Source organism: Dendropsophus ebraccatus, chromosome 15, assembly GCF_027789765.1.
Source record: "Dendropsophus ebraccatus isolate aDenEbr1 chromosome 15, aDenEbr1.pat, whole genome shotgun sequence".
NCBI classification, from domain to species: Eukaryota; Metazoa; Chordata; class Amphibia; order Anura; family Hylidae; genus Dendropsophus; species Dendropsophus ebraccatus.
Genome location: NC_091468.1, coordinates 66,417,568 through 66,440,007, shown reverse-complemented (window position 1 = coordinate 66,440,007; position 22,440 = coordinate 66,417,568). Strand labels below are relative to the sequence as shown.

Sequence of the window (22,440 nt, the reverse complement as noted above, 5' to 3'; positions counted from 1 at the left end):
TGAGCTTCCTATCTGTATCTGTGTCCAGAAGAGGACATAGATACAGTGTTCTTTGTGAGCCGCTGCCCAGAGACCTCGGGCTGATCGGGCGGCTGGGGGACAGTGAGCGGGCCTCCCTGTCAGCTGAACGGCCGCGTGCCACGCAGCTAAAAGGGAACGTTGTTTGTATCCAGTCCTTTGGCAAAATTCCTGAACTTAGTGACCCATAAATGCTAAAATAGTTTAACTTTGCAAAGTACCTCCTTGCTGGTTTAGCATGTAGTATAAAAAAAAAAAAAAGTGTGTGAAAGGCAAAGCAATAGATATAATAACACGTGTTAATGACAGATTTGCAGATACCAGACATTTTTTTAGAAACTTTTCCTTTAGTTCGCAGCTGGGAAGAGCGAGCTCCTGATCACTTCCAGTCCTCCTGCCATACACTCAAGCATGACGTCCTTCGATGATATTTTAGTGGACATAGGGCAGTTTGGTTTGTTCCAAAAGCAGCTGTTCTTCATCATGTGCTTAATTTCTGTGGTGTTTACCCCGATATATGTAGGAATTGTGTTCCTAGGCTTTGTACCTGATTTTAGGTGTAGTAATCCTGTGGTCGAAGAGCTGAGTGACAAATGTGGTTGGAGCCTTGAGGAGCAGATAAACTATACTGTTCCGTTGCTGGACGACTCCGCTCTGACCAGTCAGTGTATTCAATATGATGTTGACTGGAACAGGACATCTCTGAGCTGCATCGATCCATTAAGGAATCTTACAGAATCTCATTACAGCAACATCACCCTTACCAAATGCACAGATGGTTGGGTTTATGACACCGCTGGGTCATCCATAGTGACAGAGGTAAGTTACTTCTGTATTCTATTGTATCCTTTTAGTCTCAGGCTATGTTCACACAGTGTATTTTTTTAAAACCTGACCGGCAATATTCTAAACAATCCCCCTTCCCGTTTTTTTTTTCTCATTCTTATCCGCTCTGGATGTCTAAAATCCTCTACTCTGGGTTCACTCTGACCATGCTCAGCTCCCTCTTTCCCCCTCCCTTTGTAGTCACAGGACATGTGATGATTAAAGATGAGCGAACCGGGTTTGGGTTCGAGTCGATCCGAACCCGAACGTTCGGCATTTGATTAGCGGGGGCTGCTGAACTTGGATAAAGCTCTAAGGTTGTCTGGAAAACGTGGATGCAGCCGATGACTATATCCATGATTTCCAAAGCCTTAGGGCTTTATCCAACTTCAGCAGCCACCGCTAATCAAATGCCGAAAGTTCGGGTTCGGATCAACTCGAGCATGCTCCAGGTTTGCTCATCTCTAGTGATGATCTCTCTGGGGGCGGGGTTAGCTGTCAATTGACTTGGTAACCCGACCCCCATCATCTCCATGCACCTGTGCTGCTTCCATAGACTTACATGTGTCCCTGAGCCTAGGTTTCTGTAATATGAAAAATTATAGTTCTATCTCTGCTTGCTGTGAGTGAATGCAGGCATATGTACCTGTCTTTGTGTTACAGCTCTGTATAGTGTAGGTGTTATGTATGTTCTCAGAATCTGGATGGAACTAAAATGTTTTTATTCACAGTCAGCACACAGAGATCTAAACCTACAATACACCGGATGCCATTATGCAGCACATAGCTACACCATGCGCGCGTCAGCTCTGCTATAGCATCAGTTAGTATGGAATACATATTGGGGTGATGGGATGCTAAATCTGTGAAAAAACAGTCCTGTGTCTACTGTGCAGTAATAATGACAGCGGTGGGCAGGAAAGAAAGCTAAGGGGGCAAGTACACTAATGGACCAATCAGGGAGATGCATGATGGGGAATGTAGTTTCCTATCGTGCATATAGATTGACTTTTAGAAAAACTTGTAATTCAGGAATGGCAGCAACTAGAAAGACAGGAGACGTCTCAAAATACTCAAATTAAAATGGAGCCCTATGAAACTTCCGGAAGAGCAATTACCGGAAATTCAATAGGGCTCCATTATAATTCCATCGACTGCAACTTAAGCAGTGAGACAAAGATGAAGGGGCAGAGCACCTATGACATGTCAAGTTTGTTTAAATGATAGATCCCCTTTAAGGGAAATAAACTGTCCTTATTAATGACCTCATCATCATGCAATGTATCCATCTGCATAATATTTTCAGCTTCATTAACTTGCACAATCTCTATGAAATCGGAGCTTTGCGCAGCCTCTGATTTATCAGAAACCACCAATAGAAATTTCTATTAAAAAGGAAGATTTCCTAGATAGTTCCTGACTATTGTGGTGTTTGCACCTAGAATAAGAAACTTTTTGGAAGACTTCATTTCCTCAATTGCTGCTATGAATTATAATGGAGCCCTATGGAATTTTTTCGGTAATTGCTGTACCGGAAGTTCCATAGGGCTCCAATATAATTCTATCGGCGGGAGGTCCAATTACCCGGACTCTGACCGATACAAACCTCTGACATGTCACTATGACGTGTCAGAAATTTGTTTAAATGACAGGTACCCTTTAAACGGAACCTTTCATCACTATTTTGCTGCCTGAACCATGAGTCATTCATCAAAGAGATCCTAGGAAACTTTTACCGCCCCACCAGCCTGGATTGATATATCTCGCTTGTTTGGGTATAGGGAGAAATCTGTCAATCAAAGCCAGTGGGGCAGGGAGAAGCCACCAGGGATCCCCAACGATGGCTTGTGATTCGGGCAGTATGGAAGTAATGACAAAAAAAAATATTGAAAAAAAAATATTAGCTTATACCTTTTGCATGTAATTTCATATGATTTATAAAAATCTGCCAGTTCTAACAGCACTAACAGTTCAGAGCTGTGACTTTAGGGCTCTTACTGCTGTTGCTGAACTCCTGAGAGTTCCCTCCATGGTTCACAGCTATTTCTCATTTTCTCCATTCAGATGGCAGCAGGATTAGCACATACTCCTCTATGCTAGGATGTAGTGCTGGGAGAAAGTGCACTGATCAGGGTGACACTGCTGGGCTGATTTATACAGTACACTACTATAGATGGCATTTGGGGGGGGGGGGGTTAGCAGTCACTGATGCACCGGCTATGAAAGAAACAGCAGTAGCACAGCAAGAAAGGGGTTGCTGCTGATAAGTCTGCACACTAAATAAAAGGTGGGGGGGGGGGATTAGATACAGGAGGCAAGTCTGTGCACATACAGCAAAGGGGTTACATCTAGCACTGAAACTGCTGCTGATATGAGAGTGAAGCCTTGAATGGACACAATTGCAGGTACACAGTTTTTCTCTCTCACATACACTCTCCAGCACAAAGCACATGCTAAGCCCCGTCCTGCTTCATGTGCCTTGTCTTGCTTTGTTACAAGAAATAGAATTATTCAAACAGGCAGTGAACAGCAGATTGCAGAGAAGCGAGACACCTAGTAGCCAAGACTTTAGAGCTGTTTTTCTAGGAGTTACTGATGTACAACGTGTTTTGAGACATAAACATACCCCAAAAAATTATTTTTTGAGAGCTATAGTTTTATACAAATAAAAATATAAAAAAATAAACATAACGTAGTGTGCGGAATTGGCCGATTTATATGTCAGTCTGAATACAGCAATATGCAAGTGTACATAGCTTTTCTAATTATTTACTATTTTTTATAAGTAAAAACATTTTTTGCAAATAATTATGCTCTGTTGTGACTTATATTTTTTTTCACCTACAGGACTGTTTGGGGTATCATTTTTTTGTGCTATGATGTAAAAAATTTTTTAATCATATTTTTGAAGATGGAACATTTTGATACATTTTTTTAAAATATATAATGAAACAAAAAAATCAGCAATCCTGTCTTTTTTCTTCCTCTTTTTTTTTGTTTACACTGCTTTGTGGGACCAATATTGTTATATTTAATAGATCAGACAATTGCACATGCTATGATATATATTATGTTTATTTAGTTATTCAATCAATCATTTTTACATGTTTTAGTCTTATAATGGGAAAGGTGGTGATTAGAGATGAGCGAACCTCGAGCATCGAGTTCATCCGAACGTGAACTTTCGGCATTTGATTAGCAGTGGCTGCTGAAGTTGGATAAAGCCCTAAGGCTACTGTATGTAGAAAAAATGGATATAGTCATTGGCTGTATCCATGTTTTCCAGACAACCTTAGAGCTTTATCCAAGTTCAGCAGCCCCAGCTAATCAAATGCCGAACGTTCGGGTGGACTCGAGCATTCGAGACTCGAGGTTCGCTCATCTCTAGTGGTGATGTAAACTTTTATTTGGGGAGTGGCTTTGGCATATTTTTAAAAACATTTCAATTATTTCTTCTTTTTACACATTTTAAGTAATCCCAGGGGACTATTAACAGCAATCATTAGATTGCATATACTGTTCAATGCTATACCATTGCACAGTGGTATTACTCGTCCGGCAGTCAGACAAACCGATTGGGAACCTCGCAGTGTCCCAATCAGTAAGTGACAGGAGCAGCTCCTCTTACACATAAACACAGATATCGCAGTGTTTAGGGGTTAATGACTGCAGCAAGATGACTGCTGCCATAATTGATGGTGAGGTGGTCAGCAGCCGGTCCTCACCTGCTATGAAGCGAGCTCCGCTTCATAGCTCTGTAGCTTTAAATGGCGCACAGGTACGGCATAGGTCATTCAGGCACATGCGTCCATGGTGTACCGGTATGGCATAGGTAGTCTAGGGGTTAAACGGGTACTCTGTTATTATATAGAAAATAATAAAGAAGCTATACTTACTTCTCCATGCTTCCCCCGTGTCCTCCAGCACTCCTAAAGGGAACCTGTCATCCGAAACAGAACCCCCCCCCCGACTCTATCCCAATAGAACCCCAAAACTTTACCCCCTCCCACCGGTTCTGCAGGAGAAATCACCACCAGCTCAATATGCAGATAAAAAGAGAGAAGTCTGATGTCCGTAGGAAATCATTGGAGCAGTGATTTCATATGAACATGGGACTCACCTCTTCTCATTTGCATATTGAGTGGCCAGCGATTTCTCAGTGGCTGGACTGGCGGGGGGTGGGGGTGGGGGATCAGGTGGGTTCTGCCCCGGGTGCCAGGTTCCCTTTAAAGGATTTTTCCAGGATTAGAAAAAAACTGCAGCTTTTTGAGGCCACATTCACACGGAACACGGATGTGAAATGCCTGTAATGGAGTGCCCCCCGCACGGCAGCATCTCTGATGTGAGGCTAGGAGCGGGGGAACTGTATGAACCAGGTCAGCAACAGATGGGTATGTCAGGGACAGAATCTAGGTCCAATATTCAAATGTCAGAGCCGAGGTCTAAAGCCAGGAGGTAGCATCAGATGCCAGCGGAAAATCAGAAGTCAAGAAATGTTGAAATATCTCTTAGGGGCATTTCTTTTCTTCCAGTTCAACCTCGTATGTGAGGATGCCTGGAAGCTTGATCTGTTCCAGTCATTTGTGAACCTTGGATTCTTCCTCGGCTCTGTATTTATCGGATATATGTCTGACAGGTAATGTACTGGTTATTATATGTTCAACTGTGTAACCTCATTTCATTTTGTATTCTTAAGGGTAAATTCACACGGGCGGATCTGCAGCGGATTTAACACTGCAAATTCGCAGCTAAATCCGCAGCGGATCGATCCCCTGTGAATTCCAATGCAATTACATACTCGCAGCAGGATTGTCATCCCGCTGCCAGTATGTAAGTGCCTGCCGCATTAACCCCCGCCCCCCGGGATGATACATTACTGGCACCACAATCCGGCCGCGTCTGAGACTCCCGGCTCCTGGAGGTCCAACGTAGCCAGTCAGTGACTGTGGCGGGAGCCTCAGATGCCGCCAGATCGCGCTGCCGCTAATGTATCATCCCGGGCGGCGGGGGTTAATGCAGCCGGCACTTACATACTGGCAGCGGGATGACAATCCTGCTGCCAGTATGTAATTGCAATAAATAGAAAAGACCAGCAGATGGCAGTATACAAGCACACAGATAAATACGTAGATTTTTAAATTTTTATAATATCTAGGTTAGTGCAAAATATGTTTCAAGGCTCCCTATATATAGGCTAGTATAAATACTCTCACCGTCGTCCACACTGGGACAAATAGTACCGGCTAACTAACCTCACAGTACATTACATTCATGTGATCCTGAGCACTCACCCATTACTGCTGCTGTGTATCTGCCACCATATACCCCTCAACGACGTTTCGCGTTGGTTTGCTTCCTCAGGAGGCACCCTCCTGAGGAAGCAAACCAACGCGAAACGTCGTTGAGGGGTATATGGTGGCAGATACACAGCAGCAGTAATGGGTGAGTGCTCAGGATCACATGAATGTAATGTACTGTGAGGTTAGTTAGCCGGTACTATTTGTCCCAGTGTGGACGACGGTGAGAGTATTTATACTAGCCTATATATAGGGAGCCTTGAAACATATTTTGCACTAACCTAGATATTATAAAAATGTAAAAATCTACGTATTTATCTGTGTGCTTGTATACTGCCATCTGCTGGTCTTTTCTATTTATTGCAAATAGTTTTTTTGTATGTTATATTTTTATAATAAAGTATGTGGTTTTAAACTGTTAAACTAGCCTCAATATGGTTCTTGTTGTATAAAATAAATTATAGAGGTGTAGATGTTATAAGGTAAACTGGATATAACCTGTGTTGAGACAGGAATATTGTGATCATTTCTTTATCATCCAGGTGGAATTAGTGGTATAATTTCAGTATGTAATTGCATTGGAATTTACAGGGGATCGATCCGCTGCAAATTCGAAGCGTAAAATCCGCTGCGGATCCGCCCATGTGAATTTACCCTAAGAGAAAAGTGTACGCATTAATAAAAGGTGACATTGGTTACATTGTTTACTATACAAATATATATATTTTTTGTAGATTTGGTCGCAAACCGTGTCTTTTACTATCACTCTTCATCTCTGCTGTGTTTGGGGTCCTTGTGGCGTTTGCTCCATCATATCCCTGGCTTGTTACCTTTCGCTTCGTTCAGGGGTTAGTTAGCAAAGGTACATGGTTGTCAGCCTATGTTCTAGGTAAGCTGAAGAATTAAAGTCAGCATTAAAGTGTAATGAAAGTCACTGATTTACACACCCTTTGTCTTGTTCCTGTCAACCCCAGCAAAAAAATTAAAATAAATATAGCCACCAAAAAGCTATTTAGCCTAAAGCAACTCTGTACCCAACACCCCCCAAGCCGCTAGTACCATCCATTTGATGAGAGTAAATCCTTAGCAAAAAATGATCTTTCAAATCTGTAGCAGCCAGTCAAACTGGTGTGGCTGTGCCCCAGGTCTACAACACCTCTCCTTTCTTTCTCTTTATCATTAGAAACGCCCCCAGGCAGGATTTCTCATATTCATTACGTCCACAAGTGCAGTGTTTAGACAAACGATGATTAAAAATCCTGCCTGTGGGCATTCCTAATTATAAGGATGGTGGGGAGTAGGAAAGGAGAGGTGTTGTAGACCTGGGGCACAGCCACACCAGTTTGACTTGATGGTAAAGTTTCTTCACTTTCTGTGGGCCCCAGTGTGGACCATGTGCGATCTTAGCAGAGCTCAGTTCTTCTGTCTTCAACTACTGTCCTGTAAAGAAACTAGCCCCTCACACACAGTTACATATGGTTCAATAGGATCTAATTTAGTCTGAATTTTCTTCTCCACAGTTCCCATCAATATATTCTTTTATTTGTACATCATATACTTATTTTAGGAAATGAAAACTAAGCTGTCATTGGCCACGACCACACAATGTCTTTTTTGGCCCTGTGACAGATTTTTTTTTTTATGGCCGTCATTTTGAGGCCAAATAATGGATGTTGATTGGCTGTGAAATGATGGCCGTCCCCAAAAAATGGCTGTCAAATGGCCAAAAAAAATATTGTGTGATCGTGACCACTGGGTGCCATCTGAGACAAAAATCAGACAAATTTGCGTCTACTGTAAGCCTTCAAACCTGTGCTACTAAGACATGTTCACACACACAATCTTTCTGCAATAAAACACCTGTGAAACCGTCATTTTACTGCTCAGATAATGGACTTAAAACTAACTGTTGTTTCTTTTTATTAAGTTTAGTAGAACGGAATAGTAGAACGGCCGCTTGTGCACAAATCTATTAAATGTAAAGCTGTATGGTTTGTATGGTTGTAATATTAGGTTGCCCATTTTTACCTTTAACTCTCTAGTGACTTAGAACGATGGTCACTAAACCACTGCTTTCTTACGGCATCAGTCTGGTGCAGATCTCTCAGATCGTGACCACAGCAGATAAGAGATCTATGAGATACTGACACTCCATCAGCAGGCCAGTGACAAAATCGCTTGGGTGCTGATGGGATTCTGAGGCAGTTGGGGGCCTGCCATGTATGTACTGGAGACATGGCTGTATACATTGCCTACCAGCATAACCACCACAGTAACAATACAGTATGTATTAGAGATCAGAGAATCACTGCCGAAACTTTAATAAATTTACAACCCTCCACCATAAAAATGCCTAAATTCCCTTTAAGTTTATATATAAAGTGGTGCCTTGGATTACGAGCAAAATTCGTTCCGGGACCGTGCTTGTAATCCAAAGCAAATTTTCCGTAGTGTGCACATACCCTAAGAGGGTAAAGCTGAAAGTGTTTGTGTTTTATGTACTGTAACAGTAATTGCCTGTGTTAGTCCAGGGATGCTATTTCACATAATGATTCTATAACTTTAATAATAAATATTTTGTATTTTGTTTTAGTTGCAGAATTTGTTGGTTTGGACCACAGAAGGACAGTAGGGATTGTATACCAAATGGCGTTCACTGTTGGACTTCTAGCACTAGCAGGAGTGGCTTATGGCATTACTAACTGGAGATGGCTGCAACTAGCTGTTACTTTGCCAAACTTTGTGTTTTTAACTTATTACTGGTGAGTTCCTGTACTGATATTCCAGCCCTTTATTATATTTATGCACATTTATTATTCTTTTAATTTATTTTAATTCATGAGCAGATCAGTCAGTTTTCTGATTTGAATATTTGATAGGCCATACAGACCTGTATAAGAATATTTTTGATGATTATTTTCTTCTTAAATCACCTACACAGTAAATTGCATTGCCAGTCATTACTACTCTTGAGGGGTATACAGTCTTTACAAATTGATGGCCTATGCCCAGGATGGACCAATAAAGTGAATGTACCATCAGGTACCATTTTTTAAGGGAGGCTTCACAAGTACCATATTGCAGCGGATTTGATGGTGCGGATCCGCAGCAGATTTGATCTAAATAACTGAACACCGTCAGATCTGCCACAGATCTGCTGCCAATCTTGTTTGTGTGCACCCTAATAAATACATTTCTCCTGTCGTAGGTGTGTTCCAGAATCACCTCGATGGCTTATTTCCCAAAAACGTACGGCTGAAGCTCATGTAATTATCAAGCAAATTGCCAAGAGGAATAAGAAAGCAGTTCCACATGCTCTACAAGTAATTGTCACTGTCTATTCTGCTTATGGGAAGAAGCACAATATTATTGGCTAGCTTCATGTGTTTTTTGTGTAGTGTAACATTTTTATTTTCTTATTGTTGTCACGGCTGTTATCCGTGAATGATACTTACCTGTATTTCTAGTTAGTGCCTGATGCAGTCTGCTTCCATTACAGTAGAGGCTCATATTGCTGATATATATACACACACACACTTTATGCTTAAGACTTTGTTCACACAATTTATCTTTTTGTAAAAGTACAGCTGTTGTTGCAATCTATGGGACCGCGGCCAGAGCGTATACACATAGTATACGCTCCAGCCGTGATCCTTTGGGGCGCCGCAAACAACTGACATGTCAGTTTTCTGCGGCCGCTATTCAGTGAATAGCGGCCGTAAAAAACCATGTCAGTACACACTATGAAGCGAGCGACTGTGGCCGCAAGCTTCATAGTGTGCTGTGGGGAGTTCTGATGCAGGCGCGCACTGATGCGCCCGCGTCAGAACTCTGTGACGTGAAAGATCATCCGGCCGGTACTGCAGTACCGGCCAGGATAATTTTTTCAGAGACCGTACGTTCCTTGACCCGGTCGGTCTCTTACGCCATGTGAACATGGCCTTACACTGCATGATGGCTTGTTCGTTAGGATCTGCTGGCAGCTTGTTAGGCTGCTGGCATTGGAGTCCGTGCCACTCCGCTCCAGGTGCCAGGAAAAGCTGGAACGAGTCCTGGGAAACTGGGAGAGGTTTCACAGGACTGAATCCAGCTTTTACCGGCACTCAGAGGGGCACTGACTACTAAGCCAGCAGTCTGCTGTCCGAGCCTAACAAAGCGTTTCACTTCATTCCTACTATAAATTCACTCATCCCTAAAATAGAATATTACTAGGTCACCGCCACATATATACTAAGGCAATTGAGTTAGTAAAAAGGTAAAATTAGCTTTAAAGTGTACCTGTCATTTCAGGTGATTTTTCAGGATCCACTGTCCTGTGTATGTATATGAGGAACGGGACTATATTTAACCATTCTGTTACTAGTATATAGCATATTTGCTCCTGGTTACTACCCTGCAAACTCCCTTTTGCCAAATAAAATCTATTATAGACTATCTTATATTTGGCCAAAGCCAAAGGTGGTTTCAAATAGGATGGAAAATAGAAAGGGAGGACTTATACTTCTCTTTCCTGTTTGATTCTCTACTGGTTCTTAAAGCGAATGTACCACTGGAACATTGCGTTTTTGTTTTTTACATGAATAGACCGGCGACGGCAACATACTTTTTTGTTTGGGCTGTCCGGTTCCCACGCACAACACCGGTCTGTTACCGGTACCCGGTGAGCCGTACCCACAAACTCCATCCTTGTGTTTTAGCGTCGCTGTAGATTGAGGATCTGCAATGGCCCCCGTCAAAATAGAGTGGGCAGTCATTAAGGGGTTAAAATTGTGATGTAAATAGCCCCCTAAACAAAATTGCTAGCAAAGTACTCGACATAAAAAGTGCCAGCAACCTTCCTCCAATAAACATTAGTGTCAGTGTTTCACATAGACAAAGCCAGGGTGCCCCCAATGAAGAATAACATCAGAAGAGTCCCCCCTTGAGGTGTAGGGCCCCAGAGCAAACGCTAATATACATGTATAATATTTACAGAAGACACATTTAGACAAAAGTAATACAGCCTGTATCAGCCGAGAGAAAAGAGTTATGGCCTGTGCCAGAAAAAACACATACCTTGCATCTTCCCGCTTACAGATACTTTATTTTTGTATAAATTTTATGATGTTCAGAGTCTAATGGAAAAAGAAGAAACAGGTGATAAGAAAGTGCCGTCTTTTGCCGACCTTTTCAGAACTCCTCAGATCAGAAAATACACACTTATTCTTATGTACATCTGGTAAGTCTCCTTGTATTTATATAGTTCATTCATTATATCAGATGCCTAATGTACAGATATAGCAGAGCTCAGTTTGCTGAGGCTTCCGGACGATTTTAGTATTGTACAGAATGCAAACGTAGAAATCCAACATAAATATAAGTACCGTATTTTCCGACTTTTTAACCTTGAAAAATCTTTTCAGAAGTGGGGGGGCTCATAAATGGGTGCATCCCCACCGTTTGGGGGCCACTGTAAAAAAAAAAACAATTAACTCACCTGGGGCCCGTTCCCGGCCTCCGCGCGTCTTCTGTCCCATTCCCGGCGCAAGCAGTGTGACGTACACTTAGCGCGGCGAGCTCTCCCGAGCAGCCGAGCATCTCATCAGAGAAGTATTATATGACGGACGTTGTCTGCACGGACATCAAAATAATGATCGTGTCAATTATTCACGGACGTCTTTTGCAAACACCGGACGTTACTTTTTTAGTTGTTCACACACAGTTCTTCTGTTTTTTTTTTATGTCCTTTCAATGTTTTTACTATTAAAGAGACTCTGTCAGTAGGTTTATGGTGTCCTATCTCAGGGTAGCATAAACTAGTGACTGAGAAGCTGAGCAGGATGATATATCACTTACATTGTTCTGTGCAGCTGATCCAGAGATATCCCCCTGAATAACATGGACAATAAGTAGTCCTCTCCATTATGTGCATGAGCTCAGTAGTCCTGGATATTCATGAGAAGCAAAAAACTCCACCCACCAGCTGCTGATTGGCAGTTATCTATCCAAGCTGTGTATAGGCAGTCACCTGTCAATCAGCAGCTGGAGGGCAGGGGGAGGGGTGTGACAAGAATCCTATTCTCCTGCATATTAGGAGAACGGCAGATCAGAATAATGTAAGTAATACACCGATCTGTTCATCATTTCTGCCACTAGTTTATGCTGCCCTCATTTAAGGTGGCATAAACCTAGTGACAGATTCCCTTTAAATTCAATGAACTTTTTCATTAAAGACACACCCAAAGGGCAATGCACTGACGGTGGCCAAACAGCAAAATGATGGATGTCATTTTTCTTTCTCAAAAACAGACAATAAAAAAAGCTTAGTGTCAATACTAACTAGACTACCGAATAGACACATGCAAAAAAATGGCTAAGCTAGGAAATGTAATCTCTGTTCTTTTCTGTCTTCAGGTTTTCCTGTGCAGTTATTTACCAGGGACTGATAATGCACATGGGAAGTACCAGCAGTAATATTTATTTCGACTTTTTCATCTCTGCTCTGGTTGAATTTCCTTCAGCCCTTATAATAATTTTTACAGTGGAACGTATCGGCCGCAGATACCCATGGGCAGTGGCATGTATGATAACAGGACTGGCGTGTCTAGTTTCTGCTTTTATTCCTAAGGGTAAATTGTTGTCTGTTTAAAGTACAATTCAACTTATTATTACAAGTTATACTAAATATACCCACATCCAGTACTACCATCCTATTTTACAGTCCCTGAAGGAAAGAAAGATGCCGAAAGAAAAGCTTGCTGATTAGTCTCTGTGCAGCAAATAGTGATTGCTCTGTATCGATAGCGATGTGCGGCAGTTCTTGATCATATCAGGGGTTCGAGCTTAGGCAGCCCTGCAGTTCCTGACACAAATGGTGGAGACAGCAAAGGGGCCTATGTAGTAGTTGATTAGAGATGAGCAAACCTTGAGCATGCTTGGGTTTGTTCAAACCTGAGCGTGCAGCATTTGATTACCAGTGGCTGAAGAAGTGGATGCAGCACTAGGGAGTCCTGGAAAACATGGATACAGCCTATGGTCTGTGGCTGTATCCATGTCTCCCAGGCAGCCGTAAAGCGGCATCCAACTTTTTCAGCCACCAGTAATCAAAGGCTGCGCGCTTGAATTTGCTTGTCTCTATAGTGTGCTCAAGGTTCACTCATTTCTGTAGTTAAAATACAAACAAGAAAGTATACATTTATTCTAATAAAGTTCTATTACAAAGGAATATAATAATCAGTAATAATCAAAAGTAAGGATGAGCAAACCTCCAGCTCAGGCCGGATGATCTTCACTGACGCTTAATTTGGAAGCGGCCGCATCCGTGCGCGCCCGCATCCGAATTCCCCACTGCACACAATGGAGCGTGCAGCCAGAGCCGTGTGCTCCATTGTGTGAACTGACAGGGTTTTCTGTGGCCGCTATTCATTGAATAGCGGCCGCAGAAAACTTACATGTCAGTTTCTTGCAGCGCCGCTAGGGATCCTAGAAATTACGGCCTTCGTTACAACGGCCATGATTAGTGAGGTACTGACGTAGTGTGAACATAGTTATAGGTTGTACCTTTTTTTTTTAATTTTTTTTAAGAACTCTCTAGGGCTGCATCCAACTTCTTCAGCCTCAAGTAATCCAATGTCGCACACTCAGATTTAGACAAACCCAAGCGCGCTGGAGGTTTGCTCATCTCTACCATTTTTAACATCTTTAGCTTTGTGTAACATCTACCTTGTTTTTATCCCTTGTAGAATTCCCTGGGCTCCAGATAGCACTGGGATGCGTGAGCAGAATGGGTATCACACTTTCTTACGAGATGATTTGTTTGGTCAATGCTGAGCTGTACCCAACGTTTATCAGGTGTGGACTCATGATTTGAGTATGATGTAAAAATCCTAATAGGATATGAAAGGGGAAATCGGTAATGTAATCTAAAACATTTTAAGAACACTAAGATGTAAATAAAATATACTGTATATCAGGGGTGGGGAACCTCCGGCCCGCGGGCCGCATCCGGCCCCTGACACCTCCGCATGTGGCCCGCGGCTCCCGTGACATGCGCCGCTCTGGAGGAGAAGGAGCCGACACACACGGCATCCTCCTGTGTCTGTGACAGCTGCCAGGAGGATGCTGTGAGTGCCGGCTCCTTCCCCTCAGAGCGGTGCACATCTTCTGTCTCCTGCCCTCCTGTGACGTGCGCCGCGCTGGTGAGGCAGGAGCTGGCACAGACACAGGAAGATGTGTTGTATGCCGGCTCCTGCCTCACCAGCGCGGCGCAGAGCGGCGCACGTCTTCTGACTCCTGCAGGCCGCGCGCGATGAGGTCATTTCATCGCGCGCCGCCTGCAGGAGAAGACCGGCACAGAAGAGAGGAGGGAGAAGAGGACCTGGACAGCGTGGGAGCGGAGGAAAGGTGAGTGGGATGTTTATTTTTTTCATTTGGGGCAGACACTGGGGGTTAACTAGGCTACCAGGGATATGACTGGGGGGTAACTAGGCCACAAGGGACATGACTGGGGGGTTAACTAGGCCACCAGGGACATGACTGGGGGGTTAACTAGGCCACCAGGGACATGACTGGGGGGTTAACTAGGCTACCAGGGACATGACTGGGGGGTTAACTAGGCCACCAGGGACATGACTGGGGGGTTAACTAGGCTACCAGGGACATGACTGAGGGGTTAACTAGGCCACCAGGGACATGACTGAGGAGTTAACTAGGCTACCAGGGACATGACTGGGGGGGTTAACTAGGCCACCAGGGACATGACTGGGGGGTTAACTAGGCTACCAGGGACATGACTGAGGGGTTAACTAGGCCACCAGGGACATGACTGGGGGGTTAACTAGGCCACAAGGGACATGACTGGGGGGTTAACTAGGCCACCAGGGACATGACTGGGGGGTTAACTAGGCTACCAGGGACATGACTGGGGGGGTTAACTAGGCCACCAGGGACATGACTGGGGGGTTAACTAGGCTACCAGGGACATGACTGAGGGGTTAACTAGGCCACCAGGGACATGACTGAGGAGTTAACTAGGCCACCAGGGACATGACTGAGGAGTTAACTAGGCCACCAGGGACATGACTGGGGGGGTTAACTAGGCCACCAGGGACATGACTGGGGGGTTAACTAGGCTACCAGGGACATGACTGGGGGGTTAACTAGGCCACCAGGGACATGACTGAGGAGTTAACAAGGCCACCAGGGACATGACTGAGGAGTTAACTAGGCTACCAGGGACGTGACTGAGGGGTTAACTAGGCTACCAGGGACATGACTGAGGGGTTAACTAGGCCACCAGGGACATGACTGAGGAGTTAACTAGGCTACCAGGGGCATCACTAAGGATTCAAATCAGGTACAAGGGGCATCACAGAGGGTTAACTACAATAGCAGGGGCATAAGGGGAACAATACTTTGCCTTGTTCGGGTGCTGCAAACCCCCGCTACTAACTGCCGCGCACGGTATAACATTGAGTGCGGCCCTCGAATGATTTTATTAAGGCCCGACCGGCCCTCGACATGGAAAAGGTTCCCCACCCCTGCTGTATATTATAAAAAAAAATAGTATGACATTGTATAGTATAAAATACAGAAATGTTGCTGTACTGTGCAGGGCAGTCATTTCAATAATGTGAATCTGTTTTTAATTGGTAGCCGGAATAGGATTCAAAGTGCCTGTTCTCTCCGCTCCCCAGCTCCTCTAACTATACCTTATGGGACGGGCTACCCGCTGCATTTCCATGGCACTCGTCTCCAGCATGAGACCCAGGGCCATAGACTTTACATTATTATCCGTGTCTGTATCTAGTACTATGTGATCTTAACCTATTTAAACTTAGAACATCAACATGGACACTCATTAATTAAAGCGCTACAGGTAAATATACTGCTTAAAGAAGAACTCCAGGCAAAAAAAAAATCCATTTCAGGCGGGGGGGGGGGGGGTAATAAAGAATGTAAACTTACCCCTTCCTGTGCCGCTGCAGCACCACTCTCAATGCCAACTTGCATCATTTTCACGACCTGCGGGGAAGTACCCGGTCAAGCAAATTACTTGCTGCAGTGGTGTCCCGCCTCAGTCACTGATTGGCTGAGCGGTCATTCCTGAGCATAAGTTGTGATGTTTCAGTAGCGGGAGCCAGAGGAGGCTGGTGGCGGTTTGGGAACAGTGAGGCAGCACTGTGGGGGCACAGGGATAGGTAAGTATACATTCTTTATTATGGTCCTGCACTTCAAGTAATTGTTACCATTTATGGTCTAATGTTTATAAGAGCAGGGCAGTATAGGAATGATTACTGCAAGATAAATAAATAGTCCAACATTTTGGCTGTGCAGGGAGAGGGGAGGCAACTAGGTATTTGGGTGGGGAGTGTTATCGCACTAATAGCGATTTCTTCCTCTTTGTGCGGTATCCAAATTATATCAAATAATAGTATGAGCGCTCATACAGATTCACACAGACACCAATAGCAATTGGTATCAATGCAAAAGAATTCTGCTTTATTACACAAACAACAGTTCTTATACTAGTTATGACGTACAGGGAAAGGGTGGTTACATCATTTGGTTAATACTGGCACAATTGGTTATTTGCCTACTCGGGAGGGTCTTATGCTGATGAGTTCCTAAGTTATGTGACACCCCAGACCACTCGTTTCTCCCCTCCCAACTCTTAAGAGAACAAAGACACATTCAAGTATATATATAATGAATACCATATGGCAGTACGAGCTATACCTGAGTATACATATACATATAGATATTTTTCAGACTATATCTCTCACAGGAGTCACCAGTGACTAGCGCGCAGTGCGGGGATGACTGACAGGCAGAGGGACCTGTTAGTGGCCAATCATCCCCGCACTGCGTGCCGACAGGCAGAGAGCGGTGACTAGTCACGGGTGGCTCCCCGCCCAGATGACTTGTTGCCGCCCCTCAGCCTTGCGCAGTAGCATAAAAGTACTTTTTCTCCTTGCTAAAGCTACTGCTGAAACCGCGGATGGTAGCCGCACAGTAGATCTATACTATGATTCTGCAAACCATTTGGGGATTGGTTCCCCTCAACTATGAGAAATATGACATGTACATACACAAGTCTTTTTTTTGAGTTTAACAATTTTTAGAAGTAAAAATGTCACATAACAGTAGATAAATACAAAACTTTGGTATCTACAAGCTACCAGAACTCCTATATACAGGGGTATTCTGATGAAACAAAATAATTTTTTTAAGCAAATGTACCACCCGATACATCGCTTTGCACTTTTTACTTTAAGAGATTGGCACTGGCGCGGTCCTTATTTTTTTTATTTTTTTTTTAAGAACTGCAGCACAGTTCCCATGCACAGAGCTGGTCTATTCCGGAGCACCGGCCTGGGACTGAGAGCACCGGCCTGGGACGGCCACCCGTGTGATAACCTGCCCTCCCCTCTGTGATGCTGCTCCATTGATTGTAATGGAGCAGCATCACAGAGGGGAGGGGGTCAAGTCACAGTGCTCAGGAATAGACAGGCTCCGTGCGTGGGAACCGGGCACCGGTTCATTGAAAAAAGTAGGACCGCCGGTCTTTTAATCACAATCTCCATTGTAGTTCATCAGAAAGGTCTTAAGTGGGGTTGAGGTCAGGGCTTTGTAGGGGCAGACTGCAATATTAGGTGTTCGATTTTAAACATTGCAAATGCAATTGAATAAAATACCTTAATTCAGTGTATTCCAATACTTTTGTCCATAGTGCAGCTAATATGATGCCTTATTAGTTGAATATACAACCCAATAACTGTTAAATGACCATTACTGCTGTTTTCTAAATAGAACAACCTCTTTTTCTTTCTACAACCATTCTCACAATACATCTTATCTGTCATTTTCAGGAATCTTGGAGTAATGGTCTGCTCATCCATGTGTGATCTTGGAGGAACCATAACACCATTCATTGTTTACCGACTGACAAGTATTTGGAAAGAATTACCGCTTATAGTATTTGGTAAGTAAGAAACAGCTGAATGGGGTAATCCAGCGATAATCATCACTTTTAGCATCTTGTATGGGTGCTTGTATAGCCAACCATATAGCCACAGGCTGCAAGTACAATGATAGTCTCGGTTCACACATAGTATTTTGGTCATGGTAATTCCACAGAAAGAAACTATTCAAGAAAGATATTTCTCTTTTCGGCTGGTGTCAGTGGTTTTCCTACCAGAGTTTGTAGATTATCTGATCTTATTTTCATACTTAGCTATTATAGGAATAATTTCCGGGATACTTGTGCTGTTGCTACCTGAAACCAAAGGACGTGCACTTCCAGAAACCATTGAAGAAACAGAGAATTTGCATAGGTGAGTTAAGTGTAACAGTAAGGAGTAGTCATTTTCACTTAAAGCATGTATAAGTATCTTTTATACTTTGCCACAACACCCTTCATTTTACCATAAATTATACCGCGAAACAGGGAAAAAAAAACCTCTGAAATGAAAAAAAAACACAAAAAAGTGCAATTTCACAAATTTGTTGGATTTCATTTTAGGCCATTCACAGTGCAGTAAAAGGGACTTTACCTATATTTCTGAGAGAGAAAAAAATTTCAGTCTACTGAGCTGTATAAGGGCTCATTTTTCATGCCAAAATCTGCATCTTTTTATGTTTAAGGTATTCATCCTGCAGTTTTGATAACATTATAAGCTAATAGGGCGGACATTTCTACACATGCAAAAACCAACACTTTTGTTGTCCCCGTAAGGGACTTTCATACGCAATCACTCAATGGGTCATACAGATGAATGAAGATGTATGATCCAATAGACTGACACTCTATTGGTACTGCTTTGCTGTAGGCAGGCAGTTTCAGTCCCTGAGTCAGGCAGGGACAGGAGTGTAGCAGAAGCGTCAGGCTACAATGGATCATGTCCCCACAATGTGACAATTTGTCCAATCAAAATGGTTAAATATGGTTGACGGTGGCAATGGTTAAATAGCCAGCACGATGATTGCTGGTGTGGGCTACCAGTGGCGCCCCCCGCCAGGTACGATGCGGTTTCACGTCCCTCTCCATACTCCTTAACTAAAAAATGTTGTTGCTATGTTCCCTCCATCTTTCTCTGGAATACCCTTTTCAGGATTAGTCTGAATTGTTTTCTTCATACAGATTATTATTGTATATCCCTGACAATAAATACCCATACTCTTTTTCCTTTCTATTTCAGAAAAGACGAGTTAAAAAAATCAAACATTACATATCTGGAAGTAAAGTCTAAAGAATGATAGATGGTGAAGATGGACTTTTTTTTTTTTTTTTTTTTAACCAAAAATAATAATAAAAAAATAAATCAAAATGACCTTATCTTGGATCATGTAGATTTATTTAATCTTTTACTTTCAGAAAAGGGAAATGCTTTAATGAGCCATCCTAAGAAAGAGACAAGCGTACCGACACTAGTGTAATATCTTCAGCGCATTGGGGGTGTTCGCTTAAAGCAACTCTGTGCCCACAATCTGACCCTCCTAAACTGCTTGTACCTTCAGATAGCTACTTTTTTTTTTTTAACTCGTTTTTATTATGAGTTACATAATAAAATTTACATAAACAGAAGTCCACGCAGCAAATAAAATATATAAACAGAAACATAGAAAAATAAGCGGAGGAGTCCCGTCCATGTTTATAAGTCCAGGACAATGTCCCTTAAGGATAATCATAGAAACTCGTAGTAAACCTTGTATTAAACAATGGATTAACATATATCAGAAATGTAAGGAGTGAAGTGTTTCTCCACACACATAGGAGATATTATGTATTCGTAGGCAATTCGGATTCTGAAATAAGCGTCAGGGGGGAATGACACCAAGAATCCCAGACTTTTCCAAATTTGGTGGGACAACCTCTATGTTTGAAAACTAGACGTTCATATGACACTACCGTATTTACCATAGATATCCACATAGGGATTGTTCAGATAGCTGCTTTAAATCCAAGATCTTTCCTGTGGTCCGTTTAGCAGGTGATGCAGTTATTGTCCTAAAAAAACGAATTTTAAACTTGCGTCCTTGTGCCAAACGGCCATGGCCTACAGTGTCTATGCCCTAGGATTGCGACACCCCTCCGTCCCTCCTCCCTGCCCTCCTCATCAATAGGAATGCCCCTAGAACAATTTCTCCTATTCATCACCTGTGTGAACACTGCACATGAGCTGGATCTTTAAGGCACCTGTGCAGTGATCAGGTGATGAATAGGAAAAATCCTGCCCAGGGGCTTTCCTACTGATGAGCAGGGTGGGGAGGAGGGATGGAGAGGTGTTGCAATCCTAGGGCATAGACACTCTAGGCCACGCCCATTTGACACAGGGCTGCAAGTTTAAAAGTTGTTTTTTATGACAATAACTGCATCACCTGCCAAACAGACCCCAAGACAGTTCTTGGATTAAAAGCAGCTATCCGAAGGTACAAGTGGTTTTGGCGGGGGGGAAGATTGTGGGTACAGAGTCACTTTAAAGACAATTCCAACTAATAGCCCCTCTTGCCAACGCACTCATTTGCTTTAGTTGTGCTCTTGTATGTATAAGGCTATAATCACACAACGTACAAACAACGGCCGTTATTTGGCACTGAAAACAATGGCTGTTGTTTTAAATAAAAATTGCACTGAAGTCTATGGACAACAGTCGGAAATAATTGACATGAATTCATGTTGGACTTTTGTCACTACATCAAGGAGACATTTGCTCTTAAAGTGAACCTTTCATTCGCAATTGAAGTTCCAAACTGTGGTCAATGTTAGATAGCTGTTAGGTCAAGGGGATATATGGTACCTTTTGTATAATCAGTCTGTGCTTCCATAACCAAGAAAAATGCTTTTATTCTCTATTTCTAAGTGCGATAGAGGCTTTCCCAAGCTCCTGAAGTGCTAGGGGTTGGTAACACCTCCTCGCTCCCCTTTTCGTTGATCCCTACTTGGCAGTCAGCTTCTAGTTTCCACATCTTATCCCTTTGCTGATCGTACAAATCGTGTTCAGGTGTGAGATTTGGCATTGAAAGGGATGGGAGTCTAGCAAGTTCTAGAGACACAGACTGATAAATGATTGGGACCATGTTTCTCTTTCCCTGACATTGTCAGCTGTTTGCAATGTGATTTGCAGCTGACAAATTCACTTTAAGAATTTTTTTACAAGTTCAAATAATTTGTGGTATCAGAAAATATCGAGAAATATGATATCACATATCAATACGTATCAGACGTATATCAGACAAAGCAACAGTCTACATTGTGGGTTCTAGTCAGTAATGATCTCTGAAGCTTGTATAGGGCCATAAAATGGGAGGAGGTTGTTATTTATAGGGAACATTCAGCGACCTTTCAGAAACAAACCTGCCTGTTCTAGCAGCAGCTCAATTAGTTCATATGATGCAGAAAGTTGGAGGGGTTACTGTTTGTGCTGCTCTGCAATTCCCTGTGTTGAAGCCTGAAATTCTGTTCTGTGATCGTTTTTTGGAGGTGTGTTAAATATTTAGAGAGGAAACCCTTGGTAGATGATACAAGAGCACCTACTTTTGTTTTATACAACAAGTAAACAGCAGGATAACGACTGACTCTGGGAGATCAAGAGGTTAGTGTGATATTAGGTGATTTCTTATACTTTATTGACCTTTAATATATAAAATTTGCATTGGAATGGACAAAAAAATTATAATGTGTGTACTTTATACTTTACTTTTTGGACATATGTATGGATGATACCTTTGATGTCTAAAGTAAACATTTTTCTATAGTCTGTAAATTGGCTCTTCTATATTTTCCTGGGCTCGTATACTGTAAAAAAACAAAACTTCAGGCCTCCCATTAGCAAGTTTTTGTGTGAATATTTGTAGTACCTTGACCACCATATTTTAACATAGATTTAATATTAAAAATGTATCTAGTATACACACATGTAAAATGTATAACCATGAGCAAAGGCAATTTCTCAAGTCTATACCAAATAGAATATGAATATTTAAAAGCATAACTGTCATGTAAATGTCATTTTTCAAGTATCAATAGTATAAGTGATTTTAATATTAAACTCTGTAATAGGTTTTATTAAGCAAAGGAGTTTCCTTCTGTACTCAAAAAGCTGTTTTCCTACCTCCCCCACCACCACACACTTCAGAAGAAGCAGGATTTCTGTGTTCATTATGCTCTATGGAGAGAGGAGGTGTCGAGGGGGGATGAGTAAGCACAGAGAGGAGAAAAGAGCAAAACACTACATCCTGCAATTTTCTCTTGCCAAACTCCCAGTTAAACACTGACATTTCTGACATAGATATTTGTTGATTTTTCTTTTTCTTTAAATTA

At 42.6% G+C, this 22,440-nt stretch overlaps 1 protein-coding gene across 1 annotated transcript; it reads left to right on the top strand.

Annotated features, from left to right (window-relative positions):
* The first annotated feature begins 429 nt into the window (after positions 1–429).
* LOC138774247 (solute carrier family 22 member 2-like) lies at positions 430–21,647 on the top strand. The gene is made up of 12 exons (XM_069954957.1): positions 430–837; positions 5,376–5,479; positions 6,875–7,029; positions 8,734–8,902; positions 9,349–9,463; positions 11,252–11,358; positions 12,534–12,748; positions 13,862–13,970; positions 17,990–18,102; positions 18,355–18,454; positions 19,319–19,382; positions 21,601–21,647. The coding sequence occupies exons 1-11, from the start codon at positions 430–432 to the stop codon at positions 19,374–19,376; spliced, it is 1,653 nt and encodes a 550-aa protein (XP_069811058.1). The 3' UTR covers positions 19,377–19,382; positions 21,601–21,647.
* The last annotated feature ends 793 nt before the right edge of the window (positions 21,648–22,440 follow it).